Consider the following 15198-nt stretch of genomic DNA (forward strand, 5'->3'; position numbering starts at 1 on the left):
AACTGAAAATATCATGACTTGGGTCATTTGAACCTTTGTTCTTTAAGTGACATCTATATCACTTTAAGGAGATCTGGAGGAAGTTTGGCCATTGAAATATATCCTTTGGTGTTTTTTTTCTCCTGCGTCAATCAATGTTGATTATAGTATAAAGTAAAATAAAATCATTGAGAACTTCAATTTTCTTTTAATTGATCTTTGTATTCTTTGTTGGTCCTATAGTGACATTTTTTGTTTTTTTTATTTTCATGTGTAATCCCTAATTGGAAGCTATAGTCTTTGAGCTTCTCAATAAATGCTTTTTTTGCAAGAAAGATCATGATATGTGCATGATGATTTTTTGACAAATCTTCCTCCATTCCTAATGCCATGCTTTTCTTCATATAGTCCAGTTTCTCCAATTATTTGCTCAGCATCCAGATTGAATATGTATAGTGAAAAGATACTCTTCTTGGTCCTGCCTTCCCTAATTTTAAACCATACAGCATTCCCTTCTGTTTGGATGACTGCCATTTAGTCTAAACAGATTCCACATGAGCATGATTAAGACTTCTGGATTTCCCATTCTTCTCAAAGTTTTCCATAATTCACTATTTTTTTTCTCATGTAGTCAAATGCCTTTGCATCATCCTTAGACACAAATAAGCTTCTATCTTGGAATAAATACAGCTGTAGAATGCTCCTCAGAAATGAGGATGGTAAGACTTTGTGTCACATACTTTGACAATATTATCAGGAGGGGCTATCAGGAGAAAGACATCATAGCTAGTAAAGCAGAGGGTCATAAAAAAAGAGGTAGACTCTCCAAGAGATAAACTGACGCTGTGACATTCACAAAGAACTAGCTTATCGGTGAGTATGAGGAGGATTTAGGACTGAGCAGTGTTGAGTGCAGTGCTTTGCAGAGTCGTACTATGAGTAGTAGTTGCCTAAAGTGCACCCGATAACAAAAACAGTAACAATTTTACCTATAGTAACTCCAAACTGGAAATAATCCAAATATTCTTTAACACTGAAAATAGAAAATAAAATATCTTTTCATGAAATGAAATTACATATAATACTAAGAATGTTATATATCTATGATGTAATTTATACATTAAAAAAGCATAAACTTGGAAATGATAGGTGAGTTATACTATGGAGCTCCGGCATTGTGTTTATTAATCTGTGTTATCCTGACATGCTTACTTAAAAGTTCATATGGTTCTGTAATTAAAAATTGCTTTAAAAGCACATTTTAATCTAAATTTAGGGTTTTTCTAAAAAAAATAAAGAGTATAAGAATCCTCTATTTTTTTTGTTTGTATGTTCTCCTTTACTCTGTCTTTTAATAATTGGTTGTTGGTGTTTTTGTATGAGTGTGCGTGTTTTTAGCTTCCTAGGCAGGTCAAGTTGAAGTTTCCATCTGTGTGGAGAGATTCAAGAACCAAACCAACCAACCTGGGACCTTCCCTTCTCCTGCTTCTTGCAGGGTGCGCCGCCAGAGGGCGCCTGCTCGCGAGCCTAACTGCCCCAGAACAAAACAACCGCCATTTTTCTGGAGGGAACAAAAGTTATGCAGTGAAACCATGTTGAGCTTCTTACTTCTGCTCTTTAAGCTCAGCACACTCAAGACCGACCATGGTAAGTAGCAAAAGCTCTCCCCCATTCTTTGGCGAAATGCCTCGTCTCCTCTTCCTTTAAATGTCTGGTTGTTCCTGAGTGACCTTTAACTCTGCAAACCTGAGTTGTTATGTGCCATCGAGTCACTTGCGACTCATAGCGACCCTATGTACAATAGCCCTAACCTCTGCTCTGTCCTGTGCCAGTCGCACTGCCTCTGACACACCCATCCCGGTTATCCCAGTCACTGAATCAATCCACCTCATAGAGGGCCTTCCCCTCCTGCGCTGTCCCTTCACTCTCCCAAGCGTGATGTCCCTCTCCAAGGACCTCTCCCTCCTTACAACATGTCCAAAGTATGTCAGACGAAGCCCCAGAATCCTTGCCTCCAAGGAGCAGCCTGGTTTCACACTCCCTGAGCTGCTCCCACATTAATGCTTTCCCCACCTGAAATACACCAAATGATCTGTAAGGACTCTTCCACTGGTCCTGGACTTGTCAGAAAAGATGAGAGGTCCCTTGGCTCCTGTACAACCTGAAGACTAGAGTTTCAGAATCTATTCTTTCTAAGACAATATTCCCCCTGCTACACTCCTGCTATTCTTAGTACCTTTTTTCTACTGAAACTCCTAACTATACAGACTCTGGAGAAAAATGGGCAAGCTCCTCCCAAGTGATTTACAGTCCTGCTGAGGGTCAGCCCTGAGAGGATTCCCTCTCCCCAGCAATGCATTGAATTAAGTCCAGAGAGAAGTGGGATTGTGGATAGACTAAAAGATCATAGTACGTAGATTGAATGGTTTGAATTTAGAAATGTAAATGAAGAAGGAAAATATAAAGTGGTGAGTGTTCTAATAAGCCACTTTACTCTTTACAGACTCCGGAAAATTTGGTTTACAAATTATTGTGCCAAAGAAAATTGAGTCAAATATAAATGAAGACTTTGAATCGCAAGTAATTAAAAACTATCTTTTCTTTTGGTTTTGCTGATTTAACTTTCTTTTCTGTAAAATTTCTAAACAGTTAACATGATGTTGCCTGTCTACAGCCATTAAATAGATTTTTTTCCCTCTGTTCACATTTTCTGAGGTGAAAAATATCTTTTGCATATGAATAGAGATTGAAATGTTTGCTAGGTCTCCTCTACAGTCCTGATTGACACCTTCAGGGTGGTATCTTTAGTCACTGCTTAGGAGATCAGCTAACCACTGCAGGAGATGATTTTTCTGCCTTTAGCAGAACCCAGGGATGTGGAGGGACATAATTTCAAGATGCTGATCTTTGATTTCCTAGGGTAGCACAGCAGTGGTTTTGTTACTTTATTGCAAATGTATTAATAATTAGAATGAATTTTTTTATGATATTTGACTCAGTTTTGGAATCAAGATTATACTCTTTGGTTCTTTCAATTGAACAATGTATCCTGAATACTAGAGTGATTTTTGCAGAATGTAATTGAGTTCCTTGAAACATTATACCTCAGTTTCTTCCCAGTTGTACATTACAGTGCTAAGACTTTTTTAATACAGTAATCCCCTCAGCAACTTACTTTTCCCCTGATGTTGTTGTTGTTATGTGCCGTCGAGTTGCTTGCAACTCATAGCAACCCTGTGTATGACAGCCGTAAACTGCTCTGTCCTGTGCCAATCACACTGTCTCTGACACTCCCAACATACAGAGGTTTTTGTTGTTGTTTTTTTAGGTGTTTTTTTTGTACATACAGTTTTTAATCTTACATGTCTAAATATGTTATTAGTTTCAAAAAAACCATGTCTTTCATAATATCTTGTATTTTTTCCATTTTAATAAAAATGAAAATACAAAAAAAAATTACATATTGTTAACACTTTTAATAGACTTTTACATCAAAATTGCAAACATGAACTCCTAATTTGAAGGGAGCTCTGGTGACATAATGTGTAGTGTTATGATCTGCTAACCAAATGGTCAGAGGTTCAAATCCTCAAATCCATCAGCTGCTCAGTGGGACAAAGATTGTCACCTCTCACACAATTTTACAGTCCTGAGAAATTTGACAGAGGGTTGTTGTCAGTCAGAACCCACTAGGTGGCAGTAGGTATGGTTTTGCTTTGGTTGATTCCATTTGAAAATGTAGACCGTTTCCTCTTCCAGGGAATAACCTCAATGCAGACATTACAAAGTTTATATAATAGTAATAGTGGTAGTAGTAGTAATACTAAGAATAATAATTAATAATAAATAATAATAATAATTCTAAATAAGTGATGGCAAATAGACAAAGGAATACTAATAATGCGTACATACCAGAGTCGACATGTAAGCACATAAAAATCCTTGAAAGCAACAGCTTTTCGTATATTTTAATTTTTGCATTTTTCCTGTTCCTAGAATCCACCTCTATGAGGTAGATTGATTCGGTGACTGGGGTAATCGGGATGGGTGTGTCAGAGGCAATGAGATTGGCACAGAATAGAGCACAGTTTAGGGCTGTTGTACATAGGGTCGCTATGAGTCGCAAATGACTCGACGGCACATAACAACAACAACAACAACATATACTGAAATGATTAAAATGTCAGCATGCAATTTAAAGAAAGCATATAGTGGGTAAGTAAAGAATTTAAGACTTTTTAAAAGGAACTTCAGGATATTAAAAACAAGTGTAAAGTCTTAAGTTATCTCTCATTACTAAAACAGATATACCACAAACAGAGGGCTTTATAAAGTAGAAATTTATTTTTTCAAAATTTGTTTTTGCTGTTATGTACTTCTGACTCAGAAGCTGACCTTCCATTGGATTTTCAGAGGCTAGAAGTCATGAAGAGATTGTTTATCTTTCTAGAGTGGAGCAACTGGTAAATTTGAACTGCCTGTCCTTAGAGTGAGTGTGACTTCTTACCCACTTCTTGTTGTTATGTGCAGTCAAGTTGGAATTGACTCATAGCTGACCCTTCAGTGGGTTTTCAGAAGCAGCAAATTGCAAGACAGGAGATTGCCGATCTTTCTTGTGTGGAGCATGTAGAGGATTAGAATGATGTGCCTTTGAGTTGGTTTCTTACCCACTAGACCAAAAGAAATCCAGGTTCAGAGTGCTGGCTCTAAGGTAAGGCTTTCTGTCTGTGTATCCTCTTCTCGAAGAAGGCATTGTTCATTAAAAACTGCTCCTTGGTTACATGGAGCTCTCCATCTTTTCTCTACCCACTTATTCAGTCGGGTTTTTGTTAGATATATATTCATATGCTGTTGTTGTTATGTGCTGTTGAGTGGCTTGCAATTTATAGCGAACTTATGTACAATAGCCCTGAAACCTGCTCTATCCTGTGTCAACTTTACTGCCTCTGATACACCTTCCCACATTACCCCTGTCACTGTATCAATCCATCTCATCAATGGTCTCCCTCTCTTTCTCTGTATCTCCACACTTCCAAGCATGATGTCCCTCTCCAAGTACCAGTGCCTCTTTGCAACATGCCTGGTATGTCAGATGAAGCCTCAGAATCCTTGCCTCCATGGAGCAGGCTGACTTCACCCTCTCTAGGATGAACTTATTTGTTCTGTATATTCAACACTATTCTCCAGCACCACAGCTCAAAGGAATCAATTCTGTTTTCATCATCCCTAGTCCTTGTCCAGCTCTCTGACGTGTAACAAGCAGTTGTGAAGACTATAGCCTGGATCAGGCACACCTTAATCTCCAGAGTGGCATGGCTTTTCTTCAGTCCTCTAGAGAGGTCCCTAACAGCTGACTTTTGCAATACAGTTAGTCTCTTGATTTCCTGTCAGCTGGTACCAACAGTATAGATTGTGGAGCCAAGCAAACTAAAAAAACTGTTAACAATCTCAATCTTCAATTTCTATCATAATGCTGCCAGTTGACCCACTGGTGAGAACCTTTGTTTTCTTGATGTTGAGCTTCAATCCATATTGAAAACTGCAGTCCTTGACCTTCTGCAGCAAGCACTTCACGTCCTACTCAGTCTCAGCAAGCAGGGTAGTGTCATCTGCATAATGCAGGTATTTAATGATCTTCCTCTAATCCTGATGCCACATTCTTCCTCACACATCTCAGCCTCCCAGATGATCTGTTCTGCATATAGACTGAATAGGTATGGAGACAGAATCCCAGGTGTACACCCTTCCTGATTTTAGACCTTGGTCTGTTCTGATAACTGTCACCTGGTCCAAGTATAGGTTTCACATAAGCACAAATCAAATGTTGCATTCTTCTTAGAATCAGCCACGGTTTATTGTGATCCACGCAGTCAAACACCTTTACATAGTCAATGAAACACAGAAAGACATTCCTCTGGTACTCTGATTTCAGCTAAGATCCATCTGTTGTTGGTATGTGCCTTTGAGTCGCTTGTGACTCCTAGTGACCCTGTGTACAACAGCCTTAAACTCTGCTCTGTCCTGTGCCAATCGCACTATCTCTGATACACCCATTCCGATTACCACAGTCACTGAATCAATCCACCTCATAGAGGGTCTTCCCCTCCTGTGCTATCCCTCCACCCTCCCAAGCATGATATCCTCCTTGCAACATGTCCAAAGTATGTCAGACAAAGCCTCAGAATCCTTGCCTTCAAGGAGTAGCCTGGTTTAACCCTCTCAAGGATGAATCTGTTTTCTTAGCAGTCCATGGTACACTCTATACTCTTCTCCAGCACCACAGCTCAAAGGCATCAATTCCCCTTCTATCCCCCCTAGTCATTGTCCAACTCTCTGTCTGACTCTCTGACAAGACCATAACAAAGACCATGGCCTGTATCAGATGCACCTTAGTCTCCAGAGAGACACCATTGCTCTTCAGTATTGTGAAGGGTACCTAACAGCAGACTTTCCCATTGCAATACATCTTTTAATTTCCTGGCTGCTGGTACCAAAAGTGTTGACTGTGGAGCCAAGAAGACTAAAGCTGTGAACAACTTCAATCTTAGTTATAATGCCCCTAGTACCATGGCCTCTTCTAAAAACCAGCCTGGACATCTGGTAGTTTTTTGTTGAGGTACCGCTGCAGATGTTTTTGGATAATTTTCAGCAGAAACTTGCTTGCATGTGCTATTAGTGATATTGTTTGATAATTTCTGTACTCTTTCAGGTCACCTTTCTTTGGAATGGGAACAAATATTGATCTCTTCCACTCAGTTAGCCAGATGGTTGTCCTTCAGATTTTTTGACATAACTTAGGGAGGTCATGGACGGCTGCCTCTGTTTGTTGAAATATCTCAGTTGGTACACCATCAAATTCTGGAGCTTTATTTTTTGCCAATTCTTTCATAGCAATTTGAACTTCTTCCTTCATCACCACAGGCTGTTGTTCATCTGTTGTTTCATGAAATTCTTCTGTGTCAGCCAGTTTCTTCTGTTAGAGTGACTCTGTATACTCCTTCCATCTTCTTTTAATGCTTCTTGGATCACTTAATATTCTGCCCAAAACATCCTGAAGTATTGCAGCTGGTGGTTTGAATTTGTTTTTCAATTCCTTGAGCTTAAGAAATGCTGAGTGAGTTCAGCCCTTTTGATTTTCTGATGCCAGCTATTTGCACATTTCATTATAATATTTTCCTTTGTCTTCCTTCTTTGCTCTGTAAAGTCTTCTGTTCTGTTCTATAAACTTTTAAAGTTTGTCAGTGTCCCCAAAATAGTCTACTAGGATTTTGATTAGATTTGCAATGGATTAATAAATGGATTTTGGAAGTACTGGTATTTTTGCAGTATGTTGTTCTTGTTAAGTGCTGTCCAGTCGCAGGTGACTCATAGCAACCCTATCAACGAAAGTTCTAGACACCTCCTATATAACTTTCATCCTCTCTCCAGGTTCATAGGGTTTCCAGAGGCAAGCTATTGTGGAAGTGGATGCCACTCCTACTTCCAAGCTTGTTTTAATCGGGGAGCTTCACCAAACACTGTCCACGATGGGTAACCATTCCCACATTTTTGTAGTAAGATTAATATATATGCAATCAGGAAATGATGACTCAAAACCCGTTTCATTAACATACTGAGGACAAATTGGGATTTGCAACTAATTTATTTGGAGAAAAATCAAGAGGTGTTTGGTTTTTATTTTGTGTGGGGCATTTTGTTTTTATTTCAATAAGACTGGGAAGAGAAAAATCAGTGACTGAATTGTTGTTAGGTGTTCTCCAGCTAACTATGGCTCATAGCAGCATAATCCCTGTGATGGTCATCATCTCTGCTGTGCTTCTGCCCAGTGTTACAGTCATTGTGTCAGTCCATCTCTTTTTACGGTCTCTTTTTCACTGATCCTCTGCCTTCACTAGCGTGATGTCTTTTTCAAAGGATCAGCCCCTCTTTGTAACATGTCCAATGTATGTGAGAGATAGTTTCAGCATCCTTGCCTGTAAGGAGCAGGCTGGTTGCACTTCCTCCAAAACATAACTTACTTATTCTTTTGGCAGCACATGGGACATTCAATACTCTGCCAGCACCACAATTCAAAGACACTGGTTCTTCCTTGATCTTCCTTATTCATTCTTTAACTTCCAGATGCAAAGGCAAAAAAGATGAAATTTCACAAAAAGTTAAGAGAAATAATTGATAGGTGTTCAGATGTATAGCTAATTGATATATCTGAAAGGGAAAATATCTGAGAGGAGACTATTAAAAGGATTAATAAATGAGAATTGATATTATAGGACCCACTTTCCCCCCATAGCAGGCTATTAAATTGGCTTAGACCTGTTATTTATTGGAATGTCTATTGTTTCTCTACAGATTTTCTCTGTACTATCATTCCCATAGTTATCTTTTCAAATATTTGTTATGTCATTCTTCTTGAAAATAGTCTTCCTATTCTTCACATAAACTTCTGAAAAGATTGTCAGTGTCCCCAAAAGAGTCTACTAGGATTTTTATTGGATTTGCAATGGATTAATGCATTGATTCTGGAAGTCCTAGTATTTTTTCAGTATATATAATCCAATCGACATCATGTTTGGGCTAGTGGAGGGACGGCGCTGGAGAGAAAGACCCTCGATGAGATGGATCGATTCTGTGAGTGGAGTGGTGGGAATGAATGTGTTTGAGGCAGCGAGGTTGGCACAGGATAGAACGGCGTTTAGGGCTCATGTACATAGGGTAGCTCTGAGTCGCAAACGACTCAATGGCACATAACAACAACAACATAATCCAATCAGGGAATGATGACTATCCTGTGAACAAGTTAAAAAAATATTTTCTTTTTCTTAGTATTATGTAATATGTTTTCAGTCTAAGGTCTTAGATATATTTTTCCAACGTGCTAATGATTTTATACAATTGTGAATAATATTTCTTTAAACCAGATTTTAAAGCCAGATTGCTGGGGTTTAAAAAATGACTCTATTATCTAGTAGCTATAAATTATTGTCTCTGTTTCCATTTCCTTGTTTTACTTATCTTTTTTATTAATATTTTTATCATTCATATACATTCTGTTTCATGCATATATATTGTGTTTTATTCACTCTTTCATTAATATTGTGCTATTCTTGCACAGGGGGCATGGTTACTTCTCTGTAACATTCTCATTTTAGTATAGATGCTGCCAAAGCAAGCACTTTTTCATTTACAGTGAATAATTTTTCTAAATGCCATTTTCTACCTTTTAAAATTACTTTATATTGAACTGTTAGTAAATTTATTTTATTCAAATACATTTTATTTTATAATAAATCAATATATAGGATACCTATTGAAGAGATAAAAATTTCTGAACACAGATAAGTCATCTGTTATATTTTATTAACTAATTATTGATATATTTAAGTAACATTTACTGTTCAGTTACGTATTTCAAGGTATGTTTTTACATTCATGACCATTTTCTGATGGCAGTTGATATTCTTACGTTCATGTTGTTGTAGTTGCTGTTTTTATGTGCCTTCGAGTCAACTCCAACTCATAGCTACCCTATGTACAACAGCTTTGAACCCTGCCCTATCTTTAGCCAATTTTATAGTCCCTGACACATCTAACTCCATTAAAGCAGTCACTAAGTCAATTTATCTCATTCAGGATCTTCCTTCCCTGTGCTGTCCCTCTCCAAGGACTGGTCCCTCCTTGCAACATGCCCAAAGTATATCCAAAAGAGCTTCAAAATCCTTGCCTCTAAGGAGCGGCCTGTTTTCACCCTCTCCAGGATGAATCTGTTTGTTCTCCTAGCAGTCCATGGTATATTCAATACTTTTTTCTAGCAGCACAACTCAATTCATCTTCTATAATTATTTTTCATCAGCTTTCTGATGCAAAGCAATCAATTGTGAAGACTGTGGCCTGGATCAGGCTCATCTTAGTCTCTAGAGTGACATAATTACTTGGAGAGGTCCTTGACAGCAGTTTTTCCCAAAGCAATTTGTCTTTTGCTTTCCTGGCTGATTGTACCAAAAATGTTGAATGTGGAGATAAGTAAGTTGAATTGTTAACAATCTCAATCTCTTCACCATCTATTATGATGCTGCCTATTGGCCCAGTAATGAGAATCTTTGTTTTTGTGATGTTGAGCTTCCATCCATATTGAAGGCTTCAGTTCTTGATCTTCCCAGTTTCAGCAAGCAAGGTTGTATCAACTGCATAATGTAGGCTGTTGATGAGTGTTCCTCCAGTCCAGATGCTACATTCCTCCTCATAGAGCCCAGCCTCCCAGATGATCTGTTCTGCATATAGATTGAAAATATATGGAGCTAGGACATATTCCTGACATACACCTTTCCTAATTTTGACCATGCAGTATTTCCTTGCTCTGTTCTGATGATTGCCTCCTGGTCCAAGTATAAAGTGTTCTGGAATTCCCATTCTTCTCAGAGTCAGCCACAGTTTGTTGTGATTCACACAATCAAATGCCTTTGAATATTCATAGTAGTATTTGCTATAAAGTTTTTAAATGTTTACAAATATTTTAAATGTATTGAGTTATCTTAATTATGCTAATGTAATTACTACGTGATAATGTTTTGATTTAGGGATTGTATTCTTTAGTGAGATTTAAAAAAACTAACAAAATATTCACTAAATATTTTTTCTTTTTACTAGTCACAGTTTTTATCATCAAGTATAATTAAAAGAATGATTTCAATTTAATCCCAATTTTAAAATTTATAATGAAAGGACTTACTAACTTAAAATTAAGCTTAATTGCCATTAATTTAAGTTAACAGCTGGATTTTATTATATTCTCAGTCTTTTTTGTATTTATGTTCTCATGTCAGGTGGCTTACAACTTAGTAATTGAAGGGAAAACATACACAGTGAACCTCACACAGAAGTATGTAACTATTTTTTACTTTGCTTATGTTTTATGATCTAGAAAGAATAATCTGTCTTTAGTTACTTTTAATTTTTCCAAAGGTTTTTTTTTATCTTTACTTAGTTTTTGTAATCTAGACTTAATTCTCCTGATTTTCAAAAATAAATACTTGGAAATATGTATACTTAACTGAATTTTTTGAGAAAAAATATCTTAATTTTTCTTACAGTTTTCCAATTTCCCTATGACTTTGTAATATTTACATCTTCCTTTCCAAGAATCTATTCCTGTCTTCTTTTTTAATCATACCAAATTTTAATTTAGAGTTCTACTTAATCCTTATATATAAAAGAATGAATTAAAATTTAATAAAACAGGTGTCTCTGACTTTCAGTTTTAATTAGTTAAATCATACTTAGCAAGTAGGAAGAATTTGGTAAGTACCTATGAAGCTTAAGTATCACACTACTCTGAGTGCTAGGAGTTCATCAATGAGAAAAGTATGTCAAGAATACTGAGGCATTTGACACTTATAAACTTGTGGGGTTGTGACCAACAAAAATACAATGAAAACTCTTTCAGAAAGAATGTTGTTATTATGAGGCACCGTAGAGTCAAGTGTGATTCCTAGCGACCCTATGAATGGCAGAGCTGAACTCTGTCCTTACCTGTGCCCTCCTCACAATCTCTAACACACACAAGCCTATTGCTGCAGTCACTGTGTCAGTGCACCTGGTTGAGTGTCTTCCTCTCCTTTGCCCACCCCCCCACCTTTCCAAGCATTATGTCCCCCTCCGAGGAACAACCTCTCCAAGCAACATGTCCAAAGTATGTGAGATGAAGCTTCATAATCTTTCCATCCGAGAAGCACTCTGACTACACCATCTGCAAGACATATCTGTTTGTTCTTTTGGTAGTTCATGGGATATTTATCTATGATATTCATCTACAGGAAGAATGTTACAATATGATAAATATAGTAAAATATATCGAAGAAGTTATATGTTTTGTCCTTTCATGATTTTTTTAATTAAGAGAGTAGAAATGTTAAAAAAAAAAAAAGAAGCTCTGGTGGCCTAGTGGCAAGAAGCTGCACTGCAATCCCAGAGGAACACGGTTCGAATCCACCAGATGCTCTGCCGGAAAAAGAGGCTCAATATCCTCCTGTACCAGTCAGATCTGATTTGACGGTACACGCACACAAAAGAAAAAAAAAAAAGAGAGTAGAAATGTTAAGTGAAACAGTCAGTATGAGCCTAATTGAGGATATCTCATTTGTGTATAGATTTAGTCATGTTGGGGAAAGCTATATTGAAGAGTATTTTCGGAAGAGTAAACAGCAAGGGCAAATGTGCCAAGACAGGGATATATAGCTTACAAGATAACTTGTTTGTTGTTGTATACTATAGAGTCAGATATGACCCATAGCTGACTCACCAGTAGAGACAGTTAATCACATAGGAGAAGAGTGCCCATCCTTCTCCCATGAAGCAGCTGGTGGATTCAAACCAAGTGTCTTTAAGATTGCAGCACAGCTTTTTGCCACTAGACCACCAGTGCTTACCTGAGGATATATCATTTATGTATAGACTTAGTTATGCCAGTGAAAGCTATGTTGAAGAATATTTTAGGAAGAGGAAACAGTAAGAGCAAATGTACTGAGACAGAGATAGCCCTTTTGCATCACAGATGTGTGAGAAAAATTTGAGAGGGACAGAATTTGAAGCTGAATTTTTAGTGACATCCATGTATTCTGATAAATAGAATTTTTTTCCCCTCTCTTAAAGCCATTAGCAAAAGAATGACTTCTCTGTTACTTTTCTCTTTGTTTTATAGAAATTTTTTGGCCCATAATTTTAGGGTTTATGGCTACAATTATTCAAAAATTATGCAGCCTCTTAATCAAAAGTTTCAGGTGAGCTTTTAAATTGTATTTTAGTTTTATATGTGATCTCTTTTGAAATGATTTTTTAGGGGCTACATGTTAGTGGTATTGGAAAGCTTAGAGGTTTTTTTTTTATTGTTGGAAAAAATAAATCTAGCCTTTTCTGGTAGAAAACAGTTATTATTAAGGGCATGTCATGAGATAATATTAATACTCATATTCTGTTAACATGAAAGCTTTAAAGAAAATATGATTACATATTTTTAATGTTTTAGTTTCATAATGACTAGATACATTTAGTGAAACAATAAGATATAAGCATGTGAAGTTCATAAGAATAGTTTTTCAATTGGTAAAAATAACTGAAATATTTAGTGAAAGATATTTAGCAAAAAGAAAGATCTAAAGATTTTATATCTTTTTGAGAGAAAATAAAGACTTGAAACACTGCAGAAAATCAAAGACTACAGCCTTCAGTATGGCTTACACTTCAACATCAAGAAAATAAAATTCTTAACCCCTGAAATAATAGTCAACATAATAATAGATGGAGAAAAAAATTGAAGTTGTCAATGATTTAATCTTGCTTGAGTTCACAATTACCACCCTTGTTACCAGCAGTCAAAAGATTAAAAGATGTGTTGCATTGGGAAAGCTTCTGTCAAGGAATTCTCCAAAGTGCTAAGGAGTGATGATGTTAGTTTAAAGACTAAGGTGCACCTGATTTAAGCTATGGTTGTTTCAGTTACTTGCTGTGTACCTGAAATTTGAACAGTGAATAAAAATAACACAAGAGGAATTGTTGTTTTGAGATGCAGTACTGGAGGGAAAATCCCATGGAGTATTAAGAGAACAAACAAGTGAGAAAGTACAGCTATGGTACTCCTTAAAGTGAGGGAGGCAATGCTTCATCGTACCTTCTTGGGGTGTATTATAAGAGGAAGCCATTCATTGGAAAAAGACATCATACTTGGAGAAGTGAAGGGTCAGCAAAAGAGAAGAAGTGGATTGACATAATGACTGTGAAAATGGACTCAAGTATGTCAGCGATGGTGAAGCTGGCACAGGATAGGACAAGTTTGAGATCTGTTGTATATAGGGTTGGTATGAGTCATACTAGCTCAACAGCATCTAACAATATTTGGATTCCTCCCTCCCACCTTTATGTTAAGGTGTAGTCTTTATTGAAGACTGGACTCCTATCTTTGTCAGTAAGTGCTTCTAGTCCTCTTCACTTTTAGAAAGTAAAGTGGTCATCTATATACTGCAAGTTCTTCATGAATTATCATCTAATCCTGATGTCATATTTTTTTTATAGAATCCAGCTTCTCTGATTATTTGCTCAACACACAAATTGAATATGCATGGTAAAAGGCCCCAAGGAGATGCACAATTTGGTCATTTTAAGCCATGCAGTTTCCTGTTTATCTGTTCAACCAACTGTATTCCTTCTGTGTACAGAATCAGCATAACCACAATTAAGTGCTCAATACCAACTGCAATTAATTATGACCCACACAATCAAATGTCTTTACAAGTAAGCATCTTTCTCTGCTTTTGGCCAATATCCATCCAACATTGACAAATATAACTTTTCCTACCATGGCATATTCTAAATCCACTTTGAACTTCTGGCAGTTCTCTGTCAATGTGCTGTTCAGATAATACTTTCAAATAATCTTTACCAAAATTTTACCTGTACATGATAATAATAATGTATTGTTCAATGATTTATACAATATATTGGATCATCTTATTTCTAAAAGAACACAAATATTGTATCTACTAGTCTGTTAACTAGATATAATTCTTCCAAATTTTATCGAATACACTAGTGAGCATAACAAGTGATTGCAAAGACCATGGCCTGTATCAAGTGCACCTTAGTCTCCAGAGAGACACCATTGCTCTTCAGTACTTTGGAGAGGTCCCTAACAGCAGACTTTCCCATCGCAATAACTTCTTTGATTTCATGGCTGCTGGTGCCAGGAGTGTTGACTGTGGAGCCAAGCAAACTGAAGCTGTGACAATTTCAATCTCTTCGCCATCCATCCTGATGCTACCAATTGGTCTAGTGGTGAGAATCTTAGTCTTCTTGACATTGAGCCTCAGTCCATACTGAAGGCTGCAGTCCTTGACTCTCTGCAGCAAATGCATGAGGTCCTCCTCAGTTTCAGCAGCAGGGTGGTGTCATCTGCATAACGCAGATTGTTTGTTAATAGATCTTCCACCAATCCTGACATCACACTTCTCCTCATAGAGCCCAACCTCTCAGATAATCTGCTCTGCATACAGGTTGAAAAGGTATGGAGATAGGACACATCCCTGGTGAACACCCTTCCCAATTTTGAACCATACAGTGTTACCCTGCTTTGTTCTGACGACTGCCTCCTGGTCCAAGTACAGGTTTCATATTAGCATGATTAAATGTTCTGGGATTCCCATTCTTCTCAGAGTCAGCCACAGTTTGTTATGA

The 15198-nt window shown here is 37.2% G+C and overlaps 1 protein-coding gene across 1 annotated transcript in view; it reads left to right on the plus strand.

The window, feature by feature from the left end:
• The first annotated feature begins 1571 nt into the window (after positions 1-1571).
• The window catches only part of LOC102845266 (disintegrin and metalloproteinase domain-containing protein 2-like), an 80896-nt gene continuing 67269 nt past the window's right edge, over positions 1572-15198 (plus strand). The window contains exon 1 of the mRNA XM_006900300.1: positions 1572-1626. Within this exon, the coding sequence (XP_006900362.1) occupies positions 1572-1626 (55 nt within the window). The remainder of the gene's footprint in view (positions 1627-15198) is intronic.

This window comes from Elephantulus edwardii, unplaced genomic scaffold (assembly GCF_000299155.1).
Source record: "Elephantulus edwardii isolate Elephantulus edwardi_28Jun2011 unplaced genomic scaffold, EleEdw1.0 scaffold00279, whole genome shotgun sequence".
NCBI lineage: Eukaryota > Metazoa > Chordata > Mammalia > Macroscelidea > Macroscelididae > Elephantulus > Elephantulus edwardii.